At 41.0% G+C, this 16643-nt stretch overlaps 1 protein-coding gene across 1 annotated transcript in view; it reads left to right on the forward strand.

Moving 5' to 3' along the window:
* DPP4 (dipeptidyl peptidase 4) overlaps positions 1-12628 on the forward strand; it is an 81391-nt gene extending 68763 nt beyond the window's left edge. The window contains exons 24-26 of the mRNA XM_045859078.1: positions 9081-9153; positions 9419-9492; positions 11557-12628. Coding sequence (XP_045715034.1) covers positions 9081-9153; positions 9419-9492; positions 11557-11658 — 249 coding nt within the window. The 3' untranslated portion in view covers positions 11659-12628. The remainder of the gene's footprint in view (positions 1-9080; positions 9154-9418; positions 9493-11556) is intronic.
* Positions 12629-16643: the final 4015 nt, after the last annotated feature.

Genomic DNA, 16643 nt, shown 5'->3' on the forward strand with positions numbered 1-16643 from the left:
AGGTTCCTGATTCTGTCGTGTTAGTCAAAAACCCTGAAACTTCAGATGACAAGACAAATCACCCGATGTTTACATTCTTCAAAGGAAATTCAAACCTCTTCCCTGGGCAGTTAATTAAAAAGAAAAAAGAATAAGAGAACAAAAGAGAACAATAAGAGAAAAAAGAATTTAAGAGAACAATTTATCTGTGCCACAATTCCCAAGATATGGGCTTTGTATTGATATATTTCTCTGGGCATTATCTGTACATTTTTGAAGATGTTTTTTACTATGGATTCTAAAACCATTTGATCAAAACAATAAAATTCAAAATTTCTAGTTTTGCAACATAAGTCAAGGCAGCATAGTTAAGTAAAACTAACTTTCAGTTTTATTTAACTAGGCTGGTGCGGGGTCGGTGGGGAGGGATATACATCTGTGTTTGTTCCTGTGTGTGTTTTTCAGTCAAGAAGGAAAAGTAACAACCTGTAAAGTGAGATGCACAAATCATCTTCCACTACAAAGCAGCCCTGTAATCAGGCTGTCCCCATTTTGGCTAAGTGTCCCACATGATACTTTGGACTCAATTCTCCCAGCTCTTTCTCCTCCACAGCCAATAAGCTGCTTCAGACACCCTTTCCTTTCTTCATAAGCTCATTGTTCCTGTCACGTGACTACCTCTCCTTTTACAACAAGAACCCAATTGCTCCCCCCTTAGCTTTCGTTCTACACTCTGTGCCCTACAGAGCTATGAGATCAACCCCCACCCACAGCACTGTAGTGGGCCTTCCCTGTGCACTCAACTTTCACCAGGTGTTCAACTCCCTTCTACAGTGTCCCAGTTTACCTGGCTGGTTTGGTGTTCTCGGAGTATTTGGGGCTCCTTTTTGCGGCTCTGTCATCTTTTCCCTCAGCTTGGAAGGACATTTCCTTTCCATAGAGACCGGTACTGGTCTCTGGAGGTGTGGCATCCTCTTTGGAATGTGTGACATTTTCCTCAGGTCTTTCTAATCCTCCATTTATCTCTCCTGGACTCCCATTTCCCCTCTGTGCTATTATTAGCGATTCAAGTTTTTACTCAAAGTTATATTCTTTTGATTACTCAGTGTGAAGTATAAACCTTAAAACTCTTCAAGGTTTAATTTTAAAACTCTTTGAAGGGAAACATTTTTATAAAAATGTGTCTCCATTACTTCTCTCATTTTACAGATGGGATTTTCTTATCAATGACCTGAACAGGATACTTATATTTGAAAACCATCCCTCCTATAGTACACTGTATTTGTTGAGTAGCCAAAGGGTCTTTTTAGATAGCCCAATGTACTAAAAACAAGCTCCCAAAACATTGAAGGTATACTGTCCAGAAACCTAACCCTGGCTCCAGGTGGTGGATAATGAGTCAAAAATTCACTGAAAACTCCCATGTTAAAAAGTCTTTGAACCTAGAAGCTCATGGTCAAATCCAAACTCTGCCATCAAAAGAAGCCTACCTCCCCAGATGAGCATCTGCCAACACGGCATTTCCTCTTAAATCAGCCCTTCTCTAATAGCATAATAACTTTTAATCTGCCATTGCATCCTCCTTTTTTAGACTTTCGTGTAAGCTCCTCATTCCCACAACGGTGGCCTCCTTCCTCAACCTACCCCCACTGCGATGGCCATTTCCATCTCCCTTCTCAGGTGTTCCACCGGGTGAGGTAGTCATATAAACAGAAGTCACTTCCTACTGCCAATGGCAACACACGCACACTGGGTGCACCAAGTTACTCTTTTGAATCACTGCACAGATGGCACCCGAGGACTGTTTAATCCTTCCACCGCCAGGAGTCGGGTTTTCTTGGCACAAAATTCATGGCTGGCAATGGACACACTAAAACTGCCAGTACCAGGGAGCTAAAGGTTCCCAATGTGTTACTCAGAAGAATTATTTGGGTGGGCAATTGTTAAGGTGGGCAGGAGAAAGTGAGGCAAATGCATTCACAGAATTCTTTCCACCCTGATTTATTACTTCCTCTAAATGTGGAGAACTGAATCTAAGCGCCTATATTTGGTGCACAGCAGGCTTTAGAATAAAGCTGCCCTCCTTTGTTTTTTAAATGAGCCTGTGCTTTTGTCTCTGGCAAGGATATATTCAAAAATTCTATTTTCCTCCAAGGCCCCAGCTGCCCCTCTGGACCCCATCTTTTTTTACTTCTTTTTCCCAGGTGGTTTATGTTGGTGTTCTCTCTCTCTCTCTCTCTCTCTCTCTCTCTTTCTCTCTCCCCCCGCCCCCTCCATCCTCCCATTGTCTTTGAAAGGACAAAGAAGATAATTTCTTAGAGGCTTTCAGTGCCCTGTGCATTTCCTGGGTCAGAAGGACATATTTTGAAAACGATTCCCACTTACTCTGGCTGGTTGACTCTCTTCAGCACATCCAGGATAGAGAGGCCCCAAGTGGGTGCAAGAAGCAAAGCCTTAAACTTTGTTCACCTTTTCAGTTAATGAACCATCAGTGCAGTAGCCAGCATTAGAGTCTTCAGGAGAGAATTAATTTTTAATAAAACTCAAATGAGGAAAAAGATTCATTCTTGGGTCATTGATGACCAATATTTGGGAGAATTTCAAGAAACCCACATCACCAAGAGAAGCACATTTTGTGAAATAAAAGTTCTACTTACCATTTAGGAAAGGTGCTTGGTGAAACCATTTGTAAATTCCAGTGGCACAGCCAGGGAGGCCACGGAGCACCCTGCAGCTCCTGCACTGCTGAAAGCCCGCCTGTGCTGCTCTCACAAAGGCGGGCGCCACGGAGGCTACATCCAACTAGGGAATGTGCTGCTTCCTGCCCTTACAAAACTGTTGTGTGGATTAGGGGACCCTGAAACTAAGGCTTGGGCCCCATGCAGTGACAAAACAGTGACTCCGTAAGACTCTTTTTGTTGATAATCACCCATCACTGCTAAGTGGCAAGGCAGGAGCACATTTAAAGGATACCAGAAACTCAAAGAAGAAGGAAATGTTCATCTCCTTAAAACTCCATAGAGATAGTCCCAGAAGCTCCAAGTTGGCAGCTAAAATGTAAGGGTGATGAACACAGCTAATAGGCAGTGTCGCTTTGTACTCACACATTTTTCTGCAGTGAGTCTCAGTCCACAGCAGATAAAAATGCTGACAGACTTGAGCAAAGAGTTGGCCAGGGAGACACGCCTCACCTCCATTAGCAATAATAAGCAATTAGCAACTGTGGCCAAACCTTGAGGAGTGTGGGTTCCTGACTAAATTGCTGCCTCATTCCTAGTATGGTCAGTCCCAGGTCTTCCAGTCAGAACCATAACAAGTATCCACATGTGGTCGACTTTCATTCGCCCATTTAAGGCCTTTTGGGGTTTTAACTGTTCAGACATTAGCTTGTTGATGAGACAAAACCATGCCCACAAAATTTTTAGAGATAAATAAAAGAGAGTAGGTAATAAAGCATGAACTTAAGTAAGCCTAAGTGCCTAATATGTACGAAAAAAAGTAGTGATTGTCCAGTTGTGACTGTAGAATCCCAGGAATTCTGTACCTTCCAAGCAGGAATGGAGGGGAAGGGAAGTGGACAAGAAATTAGGGTTTTGTCTTTCCACCACTCCTCTCAACCAGGAGCACCCTATTTCATTTATTTCCTTCATTTATTAAATGCTTGCTTTTGTGACCCAACACTATTCTAAGCTCTTTACATGAATGGGTAGGTTCAATTCTCCCTCAAATTCTCTGAGTAAGTGCTTCAAGTATCTCAATTTTACTGACACAGAAACCAAGGCACAAAAACGTCATATAAAAGATACCGAGAAGTAGGAAAGGAAGAGGGCATTTATCTGAGGCCAATCTAGAGAGATTCAGGAAGATGGAGAGGATGAGCATAGATGCTCTCCACAGGCTGCAAACAGGGAGGAGGCCCCGTGGCATGGTAGACACGTGAGTAGCAGACTGAGCTGGTTTTGTGGGGATCTGTGAAGCAGGGCCGAAGAACTGAGGGGTAACACCAAAGAAGGGTCGTGGGAAGTGCAGGCCAAATGGGGGTCAGTAAGGCAGGACATACGACTGGGGAGAGCATGGATTTATAAATACACGTAGGAGCAGAAGGTAAGATCGGGGGCAAGCGGAATGAGACCCAAGTCTTGAGCCTTGTTGTCGGGAGAAGAGGGCAGCCTGGAACACACAGAAGGGACTGATTTAACTTGTAGAGGAGATTTATTTTGCATTTTGCTCAAAATTTGATAGGCTTTTGGCAAGTGTATGAAACAGTCATAGATTTGGCAGTCTTCTGCTAGCAGATTTGAAATGTTCAATCCTTAAGAACTGCTGCATCGTTAGGTTATGCAAAACAGGGTGCAATTTTGTAAATATGCCATCTTGTACTGATTTGACATTTGTTCTATTATCCCAGAATATGCCAAAGGGAGAGAGACCTTCAGATTTAAGCCAAACCTTAACTTGTTTGTTGAGTGCTGATAAAATGTTGACTGCTGTGTGATCTTTAAAGAAGCCAGTGCGGCTCGCTCAGGCCTGAGGCAGAGCCCCCTGTCGGGCTGGTGGGAGCTCTTTCCTTGGCATCTCGTGGGGACAGTTGTTTGATAGATGTAAACAAGTAAAACATCTGATATAGTGGGTTGAATTAATTTCTCTTAAATATTTTCTGTGGCCTCTATTTCCTGTGGCATTAATGGTGCTTCCCCAAATAGCATCATTTAATGTTATTTTTAAAGGCTTTGATTTCAAGTGGGAGGATGCATAGAGAAGTTGGTACACCAAGGTAATGTGTCACTGAAGTAGTGGGCTGTCCTTTAGACCATGGCCATTTACTCTTTCTGTGAGGTCCTGGAAATGGTGCTGTGTTGCCTGGCTCTGATGTGAATGGGCTTTGGGATTAGCCCTGTACTCTAGTGCCAGCACTTACTAGCAGTATGAGCTTGGGAAGGCTAAGTAAGCTCTCTGAACCTCAGTTTCCTCATCTGAATAATGGGGATAATCAGACCCACCTCACAGGGTTACAACAAGGATTAAGAGAGATACCTGTGCCAGCCGTGATGCAAGCTTTCAAACCATGGCAGCCGTCCCCACTGTCCTCAGCAAGCACATTGTCCTGATGGTTCCCGGATGGCACAAGGGGTAGCTTAAAAACTGTTAGACCTTCTGTCTCTCACAGTATTTCCCCGCTCTTATCAGCTCTCTCTTTTATTTCAAAAATACAAAGATTTATTTGTTGGAAGGTAACTGAGGAACCAGCATGATCCAACGAAGTGCTACAGATGGTTCTTCTTGGGGCTTGAAGGAAAAGCTCCTTGCAGAGATGCTGTGGAGTCGGCACTGCCACTGGACCAATCCTTCCCACTTTGCTTTGCCAGGCTGTTGCTGGCAGCGGGGCTCTCCGGAAGTTTTTAGCCTCAGGAGGGTGCCAACTGCACCACCATTGCATCTTTGCCCATTTATCACTCTTAGCTTCCTTTTTAGTAGTTAGTGATAGACTATTCGGCTTCTAACTTAGTCATCCATTTCCTTTTTTACTTCTGTTTCCATCAACAGGCAAGTGGGGATTATCCTATTTGGGTGGGTTAAAATAGCACAATTAAATTGTTTCTAACTGTTAATCATGCATTTCTTTCATGCATTCCTTTCCCTGGCTTTGGGTGTGGACTTTCACAGGTTAAAGGGTACCATACAGTGGACCCTCAAGAGTCTTTTTTGAGAAACCAGAATGCTCAGTCTGCTAGGAAGTGAGGCGAGGTTACACAGCTGCATCTTTAGGGGGGAAGAATGTTCTCAGCAGGCTGAGCGCCTTAAAGCAGCATGCGCCTCGGGCTGCCTGTCTCCCTCCTCGCACAGAGAGGTCCCTCTTGAGGATTCTCCCTGCGAGCAGGGGGATGTGGGCTTTGGCAATGGCATGCTTATCTTGCAGTTGCAGGGGAAGCTTTTGTTTTATTTTTCTTTTGCTGCATTAAAGTATTTGTCTTTCTTTCTTTGTAGTGTAATATTGTTAATGTAAAACAATTTGCATCATGACACTTTTATCACAGTTTTCGTCTTTTTCTCAGTATGTTGCATTTCTCACCATGTCTAGTTCATCACAGCTACAGTGTGTACATCACAACATTTATCTTAGGCTCAGGGTTTTACTTGTTTATAAAAATTGTCTTCTTTCAGCCTGTATTCACTCCATTTAAGAAAAAAAAAGGCAGCCAGAAACTGTTTTGGTCCAAACTCCAGTAGTTATCACATTCCTTGCTAACTGTCCTGTGTATTTATATGTCTCCTAACCATTACTCTGTGTTTCAGTGTCAAGTCTCAGTTGTATGGCTCAGGGAGGTTGTAGTAGCAGCTTTTGCTGTTCAAGTTGCCAAGCAAGGGAGGACTGCAAGGCTTTTGGAGGTGAGGTGAGGGGACGCCAGCATATATTTGAGTCAGGTCTAGGTGTTAAAGTTGGCTGTCTTCTGCGGGCAAAGAGCTCTATGCAATGTGGTGAGAAACTAGGTGGAGGACACGGCAGTGCTACCAGCACGGGCTGAGACAGGGGCTGGCAGAATGGGCCCGGCAGAGGGCTCTAAAGGGCACCAGGGCCTGGGCTCAGATTCTTAATGTTCACTGTCGGGGCTCAAGTCCCAGCTTCTCCTGTCTCTGGCTTAGAATCCTCTGCTGTCCTTTAGAGAGGTTGATTCCGATCCTTTTCCTCTCTGAAGGACAGAAAACTGCTCAGGCCTCTGTTGCTGCTTTAGGCTCTGCCTCATGGGCACAGTCAGAAACCATGCCTCATAAATCTCGCAGGGCTTGCAGATCAAGATCTCACCCAATTAATTCAGTCTGAGCATAGGAGCCAAAGGGTGCCCATTGTATCTGTGTACTCCAAATTCCAGGAGAATTCATTAACTGTTTATTTCCTGCTGCTCAGTTGCTGGAAGACCAGATTACACGCAGTGTAGGACGCTGCTGAAAGGGCGCTGTTGTCAGACTTTGTGTCCAGCCCTGTCACTTTCCACAGATGAAACCTGGTGCGAGTTACGTGCTTCTGAATCTCGTCATCTCCACAGAGAAAGCAGGATCTCATAGGAATGTTATGAGGATTAAATAGAGCAGTGTTTCTATAAATTTATGATGCCTAGCACAGTAACTGACAGTAAACAATAAATGTTGGCTACTATTACTAATGGCCTGGTGTATGCATTGAGAGCAGGCAAAACATATCTTGGTACATTTCTGAATAAGAATATTTTATTCCACCTACCCCAGCTGTTCCCACTTGCCTCTGCAAAATTGAACAAAATATAGTGAATAGTACAACATAGGTGCTTAAATTTCTTTCATTTATTCACTTGATTAATATTTAACACTGTATTAGATGCTAAGGATAGAGTGATGAACAATAGAGACAAATATTTTTTCTCATGGATCTTATTGTTTAGTGGGGTATTTCACAAACAAATACTGGTGGACTAGATGAAAAAAGAATGAATGGATGGAAGAACGAATGGGGTAATGTTGGGGTGGATGGATGGATGGGTGATGAATGGATGGACGGACTCACACATGGATGGATTTACCTGGGACTTCTCACCAGATAAAACAGTTCTTTAAAATGAAGTAAATGTTACTTTTCACAGGTCCTAGGTGCTGATTCCTAGGGTCAGAAATGGGTCAGAAATGCAATGTGGTCAGGACACGTGGGAACGAGTCTGCTCAGGAGCGGGAGGGCATCTGTTCTAAGCTTTTCAGGACGACTCGGCTTTGGGAGCATCAGTCCCTGAAACACGCTGGTTAACTCTGTCCTGAAAGTTGTAGGCAGAATGTCTTTTCTCCAGGAACGCTGTGTCACAGCATTCTCACATCAGCGTCAGCAATTCCTAAACAAGGGGTGGGGGCCCATGTCTCTTGACTCCGATTTCTGTAAGGAAGTACGAGGAGTTGTTCTCGTTCCCATTTTATGGAAAACAAGGCTCAGAGCCCTGCCCATCTCCCAGTGTACAGCTCGATGATAGAGAACTTGAACAAGCACTCTGACCTTAGCCCTGTCCAGCTTCATGCCAGACAACCAGGTTCCCGTAAAAAATATTAGGCTGATACTGGTGTTCGTTACAAAGATGTCTAAAAGATGCAGACCTTGGCTTTGGCTCACCAAGATGCTGTGGGACTGTCTGGATGATGGTGAGCCTGCAGCGAGAGCTCTGGCTCTTCCCTCCCAAAGAAGCAGGCTCCAGCTCATGCCTTCATGCTCAAAGGCACTAACATGTCTATGCCACATTTTTACCTTCATCCCAACTTTGTAGACATCCCTGAATGAAGATCAGATGACCAGTTCCATACTTTCAAAGGCTTTTCCATCCAAGACCCCACCCTCATTCTGGGGCCACAAAGCAGTCTTCGAAAAGCAGACTGCCCAATATTTGCCCCTATTCCCCTGGCTGATTTCGGAACAACTTGATCCAATTGCAACATATTCCCTAATACGGAATGAAGCAGACAACAACGAACTGATTTCCAAAGGCCGTTCTTGATCTTTTTCACCCATTTCCCCTCCCATATGTTACATTTGCCTAGATTTTAAACATCTGCTCCCAAAGAGGTATACTTGCTTCTCAATCAGAGCCTAGCAATGTGGATCAAAGTTCACGTGACATATTGCAGAGTATGTTTACTTGCAAATGCTATGTACAGGCTCTTTGAAATGTAGCATGTATGGCACCATGTGACACATGGTTGCCATGACAATATACTTTTTGGCTGAACTACAGCATAAACCCATGGAACATATATTGCTAATATGAGACTCTGCCCTGTGCTAATGCACAGGCCACAGCCAATCTAGGATCTGGAACTCAAAGGATTTTGCATGCAGCCTGAGCGGCAGGTACCCTCTTCTTACATGTGCAGGGGAGATGTGGCATCTTCCCTCTCCAGTCCTGTCTCCCAGGCACAGGGCATGCTATGCATTCTGCCATGCATGCAGACAGCATTTGCTTGAATATCGGTTTGCTATATTTTGTATCAAAGGGGGCCCCAGCTGAAAACATTTTATTTTGTAAACTGAAGTGAAAAATCAGTTTATGGCAGATCTTTTTTTGAATAATGACATTCTTTTTTCCCAATTCCAGAATTCAACAGTCATGAGCAGAGCTGAAAATTTTAAACAAGTTGAGTACCTCCTTATTCATGGAACAGCAGATGGTGAGTTTCAGTTAATTAGACTTTTTAGTATCACAGACAGGTTTGCAATTTCACTACTGACAAAACAAAAGCATGAGGGGCAAGACTGTTACATCTACTTCAATAAAACAGTGTTGCTTTCCACAACTCACTTGTCTTGGGCTAAATGGGATGCTGAGTCCTGGAACTTCAAACAGCCCCTTTCTTTTTATGCCTTTCCCACCCTTCCATTATTGGAAACTGGAGCTGCTATTAGTGACTTTATGTTTCCTTTCTCTCCCCGCAGATAACGTTCATTTTCAGCAGTCAGCACAGATCTCCAAAGCCTTAGTGGAAGCTGGAGTGGATTTCCAGGCAATGGTATAGTAAAACTTTGTGCAGGGAGAAGGAACTTACTTTCTGATGGGTTCTGGTTCTCCTCTTTGGGATACTGTGCCCCACAGAGGTCTCAGGAAACAGGACAGGATTAAAAGGGGTTTTATGCTTCCAATGAGAAGTTGGAGAAGTGACATCCCTGAGCCATCAGCAGAGTAATGTTGAATAATATTAGAGAGCTGGGAGCTGAGAAGCACAATATTGCAAATCCTGTGAGTGTCAAACACTGCTTTCCTACTCATGTGGTGGTTTAGTCAACCTATTTGATTCCAAAGTAATCACTTACGCAGTAAATGCATGGCAGAGTAATTCTGATGGGAAGCATGATAATAGCCCAATTCAAATATGAAAATCTATTTCTGTCTATTATGTATTATTGGCCATTCTAACAACAATGGGGCATTAATAATCAGTACACTTCAGGTTTTACCATTGCCATATTATCTTTTCTTGACCAGCCACGGGCAATAAACAATTAGACTGTTTTATAAAGTTGGAAATGGCTAAAGCAGCTGTTGCCTAGACAGAAAGAGGTTTCTAGATATTAAGTGGAATTCCTTTTCTGCACTAGACATTTTCTGATTAAAAAAACAATATATACACATGCATATGTGTGTCTATGTGTATATGTAGGTGTGTTACATTAAACGTTTTTGTGTGAAATGCTGTCTTGTCTGTATTAGCTAGAACAGCCTGCTTTTCCTCACTCTCTTCAAACACGCAGCTCTGTGCTCGGTTCGAATGGTGCCCAGTCACTCAACACCCCAAACTCCTGCTAGACACCCTTAGGGTCAGATTCATAGAACAGGTTGTGGTTTATTTTTTCACTATTCAAAGAAAAGACATACTGTAATGAAGCAGTTTTTAAGAGTTAATTTATGCCTCCATAATATATGTTTTCCTGGCCATGACGTTCTTCCAGTCGCTAAATGCTGTAGGAGTCAATAGAGTTTTGCCTGAGGGCATCAACTCCTTCTACTCGAATGTCACACACAGAGATCAAAAGAAACTTCTGGTGAGAAATCTCAAGTGTTTGAAAATAATACATTTGACTTTTGACTTCACTCATGTTAAACATTTATATGGAATACTAAAATAGATTTTTCTAACTCCTGATTTTCCTATATACTGACATATATTAGGAAAAAATTGCCTTTTAAAAACTTATTTATTTATTTTCTCATTTATCGATTTTAGAAGGGAAGGAGAGAGAGAAAAAAACCATCAATTTATTGTTCTACTTATTTATGCATTCACTGGTTCATTCCTCTGTGTGCCCTGACAGGGCGTCTAACCTGCAGCCTTAGCGTATTGGGACAATGCTCTAACCACCTGAGCTCCCTCGCCAGGGCCAAAACTGACATTTATTTATTTATTTATTTATTTATTTTTTATTTCTTTATAGATTTTATTTATTTATTTTTAGAGGGGGGAAGGGAGGGAGAAAAAGAGGGAGAGAAATATCAATGTGAGAGAGAAACATCATTGGTTGCCTCTCATATGTGACCCAGCTGGGGACCAAACCTGCAACTCAAGCATATGCCCTGACCCAGAATTGAATTAGTGAATTTTTGCTTTGGGAGATGACACCCAACCACCTGAGCCACACCAGTGAGGGCCAAAACTCATTTATTTTAATATAGTTTATCTTACTACAGTGCAAGAGAAATTCGACACTTGATGATACTTAATCAAAACCAGTGAACTTAATGGGATAAGCATCCCTCCTGTGCTTGACATGGTTCTAAGTGTCCTTTGATTCAAATTTGAAAATGGATTTGGATATTTTCATTAGAATATACATATCCTTAAAGCACTGTGCAGGAAAGCCAAATTCACAGTGAGTTCTCTCAACACCATCTTCTGTAGGACAGAACAAAATGCCCGAGAAAGGCTCTGGGGAAATCAGAACTCTTGGATTATGTTTCAGTTCATACACTGATTCAGGAATTAAAACATCCTGTTTTATTCTCCACATGCTTATTTGAATTGATTGGGGGAAAAAGACAACTGATTGCCTAATTCTGACCTTTTTCTTTTTCTCTCCAGTGGTACACTGACGAAGACCATGGGATTGCCACCAACGCCGCACACCAACACATATATACCCACATGACCCACTTCATAAAACAGTGCTTCTCTTTACCGTAGCACCTCTGACAGAACAGCGTGCCACTTACAGTTTATTAAGACCACTTTGTTCTCATTATCTTAAAACCACACTGTCAAGATGATCTTTAAAAAAGATACTCAAATCAAGAAGTTTAACGTTAAATTTGTCCCCAAATTTCATATCTACAACCCTAACCTGGGACTACTGTCTTTGCAACAGATTATGGCCTTCCAAAAATTTGAATTACTCAGTCTGGTTTTATTATTTAAAATCATTTCTACATCAGTTGCTGAAACAATTATGAATTGTTTTTGGGGAAGTTTTGCATAGGTTTCCTGGCAGCATTTTTTTTCCCCAATGGACTAGTCCAAATCTTGTTCTCTTCTTTGAAGAAATGGCAAGATGTAGGCAGTGAAATCACTGAAGTGGGGGTGAGCAAAGACCGGTAGGGAGAGAAGCCTGCAGGGCATGGCTGGCAACCCAGGGCCAAGCATGCTGACCTGACCAGTCTGCTGTCAGCTCCTCTCAGACATGAGCTGTTCACAGCCAGAATGCCCATTTTCTGAGAAAGACTATTCAAACTGTCTCAGGAAATCATCTGTGCAAAGCATTGACTTCTGAGTAAAACCACAGCAGCTGAACAGACTCCAAGGAAATGAGAGAAACTGCCATCAGTGCAGGCCCCCCCAGGTGCCAGTAATGGCTACAGGTGCTACAAAAACACAGCAGGGGTGATGGCAAAGCATTTTAATCATACTTTAAAAAAACGCTGATGTTTCCTCCTGAAAGAGGCAACTTGGAGCTAGGATGTGAACATCAGCTTGCCCTGTTAAAAGATGAAAATATTTGTATCATAAAGCCTAACTTAAAGCAGTCCTTGCATCCATTTTCTTATTTCTTTGAGTGTCTTAATTAAAATAATATCTTTACACCCTGGCTGGTGTGGTGCAGTGGATTGAGCGCTGGCCTGCAAACCAAAGGGTTGCCAGTTCAATCCCCAGTCAGGGCACATGCCTGGGTTGCGGGCTGGGTCCCCAGGAGGGGGCGCATGGGAGGCAACCACACATTGATATTTCTCTCCCTCTCTATCTCCCTCCCTTCCCCTCTGTCTAAAAATAAATAAATAAAATCTTTTTTTAAAAAAAAGAATATTTTTACTTCCTTGGACTTGTTTTTAAAAATTAAAAATAAACTATAAAGTTCTGTATTACTGTTCCCATCCTACATACTATAGAGTTGCTCCTGGTCATTTAATAAATGAGCCTTCATTTTTTTTCAGAGGTAATGAGTTTTGTGTCTCCAATTAGACCTAAGTCACTTTGGCATATGGGCATATTTGTCTGAAAAGGCTCTTTTATTTTGTTTGTTATCCCAAATAGCCTTGTAAACACCGTGAGTTCAGTTCTTATCAAAAATAGATACATAGAAATGTGTTAAATTAAGCAGTTCATAGGATTCTTATCCAATTCATATATAATTTCTGTTACTATATGTTTATCTATATGTGTAGCTTTTGAAAAAACTTAAAATAATGTTGGTTATTTATATAGTAAATCACAATTCTATTCCAGGTAACTCTGATGAGGCTCATGTTGTAACAACAAATATCAATGATATCAACAATATCATCTTGGTAGCTCAGATGGCTCAGTAGAATTAAAGAGAGTCAAGTCAATCGCTTAAGGCTTTGACAAATTTTGGATCATACAACTATATTACTGAAAGCATAGATTTCAGAGGCTGACTTTAGCCTAGAAAAGTGATGCCTAGATTAACTGAGGAAACATGACGTTTTGCTCAATTACTTGCAAAATGTCTTCATTTTTAAAAAATTGATTTTATAAACTTAAACTTAGCTTCAGACCATTTGCTGGGAAAAAGTTATTTCAGACAGAGTAAGCTGTAGTATAAATATCTTAAAATGGAAGAAACGGGAAAAATCTGTTAATTCAATATTAAACTGATGAGTCATACATAAGAATGGACAGAGGATTGTAAAATTAGAGCTTCAACTATATTTCCAGAGCATGCCACTGAGTAGCTTCACTTCAAGTCTCAAATCCCACTTATCCACTGGAATTATAAACTGACATTCAAACCCTGTAGGTCTCTTGTTACAATTTTATTTCTTGATAGAATTCAATCATAGCGAGTAGTCGTACCAATTTTTGCAGAGTTCTATGTCCAGAACGGTAGTCATAGAGCATATGTTCACATCATAAAGCAAATTAAATACAAACTCTTTTATCTTAACTGAAATCATACATGTATAATATCAAATATTAATAACACCATTGTACAATATCTGATAATGTACAATGTCTGACTTGGTAATATTATAGAAGTCATGTACAATATCAAAACTAAGAGTCATTATTCTTTTAGTGTCTAAACATGCTAAATATTTTCTCTGGGGACCAGAGGTAATAAAATAATCCCAGCATATATTTTTTGCCTAATTAATAATGTAAATGATAATAATGTGACTGACATTAAAGTAGATTTCATTTGACCTTCCGAGGAGAAGCATTACTCTCCAATAGGAGTTTTAAATTAGCATTTTGGAAAAGGAAGCTAAAGAAATTGACAGCTTAGAGGTAAATTTAGTCTGCAAGTTTGAAACACCCAGGAACTAATGATGCTGGAAGGTGTGTGGACTGGCCTGGCGTAGACAGCTTCTGCGGGCACGTGGACACTGGGATCCCTTTCACAAACAACCTGTTGCAGAGCACCAACACCCAGGAGTGCATGCACCAAAGGAAGGGGGGCTGCTTCACCTCTCTTCCATGGATCGAGTTTGCTTAAGTTTTGATCAAGCTTTACAGAAAATCACTTTAAAAGTTATGTTTAAACATTTTGTGTTGGAAACCTTGCTAAAGTTATTACATACCTCTGTGCTTTCTAAAATAGCAAGCATAGAATACAACTCAATGTATCCTCAATGACTCAAGGTCATCACCATAAAGATCAATGAATACATCAGCATGAATATCGTTCTAGATGTTTCCTTTCTTATTCACAGGTGGTCACTGAGGCTACCAGCTCCACCACTTGGCATTTGCTGATTTTACTCTAAGTTGATGTAAGAATTCCAATTTATAAATCTACTAGATTTTTATAATATTTAAGACTTAATGATCTCTAAGTGTAAAACATACCAAAAACACAAGAATGCCTTTTTTCAGAGCGCAAAGTGAGAGAACTTTTTTCTACTGAATTGTGACAGTTCTTTTAGCAGTGTCTGAGAACCTTTTTAAATACAGCCTGAATGACCTGGAGTGTGTATTCAAGATTTCTGAGGGACACAAATGTTGAGAATGGGAGATGAACATACTAATAAAGCACAATGTCACTATCTATAAGAAAAGCTTGGAGGATGGTATTAGTAAAATGAATGTCATGCTCAGTAGAAATTTATCATCTTTCTGAATGTCACCTTTATATGATAATATTAATATTTAAGCCCAAGAATTTGAATTAATAAAAAGAAAGATAATTTTCTTACCATTAAATTGAGAAGAAAATCTTTTCTTGTATCACAGACTTGAAACTTCAACAAACCCAATCAAAGTTCTTATTCTACATAATCTTTCATCTGAACAATCATCCCAAATTTGTGGGATGTTTAAAATACAAGTATAGTGAGAAGTGTGACTCATCAAACAACCAAAACACTAACTATTCCATTAAGTTTCTCCTACCCAAAGTTATGATATGTGTGACTAATAAGCAAGGGAATAAAAAGGATTTTATTGAGTAGGTTTGGTTTCCAATGTTAATCACAGCTATATGAGTGACAAAGAAAATGTAATATAGCTGAGGAGAAATATTACACATCTTAACCCAAGTTTGGTCATATGAGCTAGAATTGAGTGCCCCGTTAAATGAGGAAGGCTTCTACACTTTGCCTCCTGCTGGAGATACAGGATACAGCAGCTGAGATTACATGGACATGGTTAGCATCTCAGAGCCCCCATTTTCAGTGAGAAACATTTTAAAGACCATTACTTAGCCTCCTTGAACCCCAGTTTCTGAATTTGAAGTGTGTGTATATATATACACATTATATTTTGCCATGTATAATGTATAATTTTTGCCCAAATTTTTGAGGGAAAAATAAGGATGTGCATTATACATGGGTATAATGATTACATACCATGGGTATAATGAAGGGTATCATAATCCTGTGTATAATGCACACAAAAATGTGGGCATGCATTATACACAGAAAAATATGGTATAGTCTGTTCAGAAGGTATCCAGCCATGTAACATGAAAAATAAGAGACATTTATTGAAGAAGATACAAGATACAAGAAACATTGTACATAGGATAATGATGCCTCAGTCCCCTTCAAAGTAGTCACCCTGAGACCTCACACAGTTCTTCCAGTCACCGTCAGCTGCCCCGTTGTATTTTCCTGAATCTCATCAATGGTCTGAAATCTCTTCCCTTTCAAAGATGATTTTAGTTTTGGGAATAGCCAGAAGTCACAGGGAGCCAAATATGGGCTGTGTGGGGGCTGAGTCACTTGGGTGATTTGATGTTTCACCAAAAAAACTCTGCATGAAACATGCTGTATGAGCGGGCACACTGTGGTGATAAAGCTGCCAATCAGCAGTTGCCCAGAGCTACTGCCTTCTGAATCCTCCAAATAGTTTTCACAGAGGAATGTTCAAGCTTAATGCAGAATTTGATGCAGATTCACTACTCTATTCACTCAGTCATTTTGAATGCAACAGCCACACAGTACACATGCTCACTCAGTGCATCTACCATCCCAACTGACTGGTACAGTGAAGTCATCATTGTTCATGCATGTGCATTCCAGCCCACTTTTCTTGCCTGCCAGGTTCCATACATGTTGTACAAACCATTCTCATTATATTAATGAGTGGCTGGACTTTTTCTGGACAGACCTTGTCGTATATGTGATATAGGTACTGTGTCTGGCATTGTGTCTTATGCCCGGCACCTTCCTTTCCCCTTCTCCCTCCCCCTAGTCACAATTATTGAGCTTCTT

This window comes from Phyllostomus hastatus, unplaced genomic scaffold (genome assembly GCF_019186645.2).
Source record: "Phyllostomus hastatus isolate PE091 unplaced genomic scaffold, TTU_PhHast_1.1 phas_contig_1, whole genome shotgun sequence".
Classification (NCBI taxonomy): Eukaryota; Metazoa; Chordata; class Mammalia; order Chiroptera; family Phyllostomidae; genus Phyllostomus; species Phyllostomus hastatus.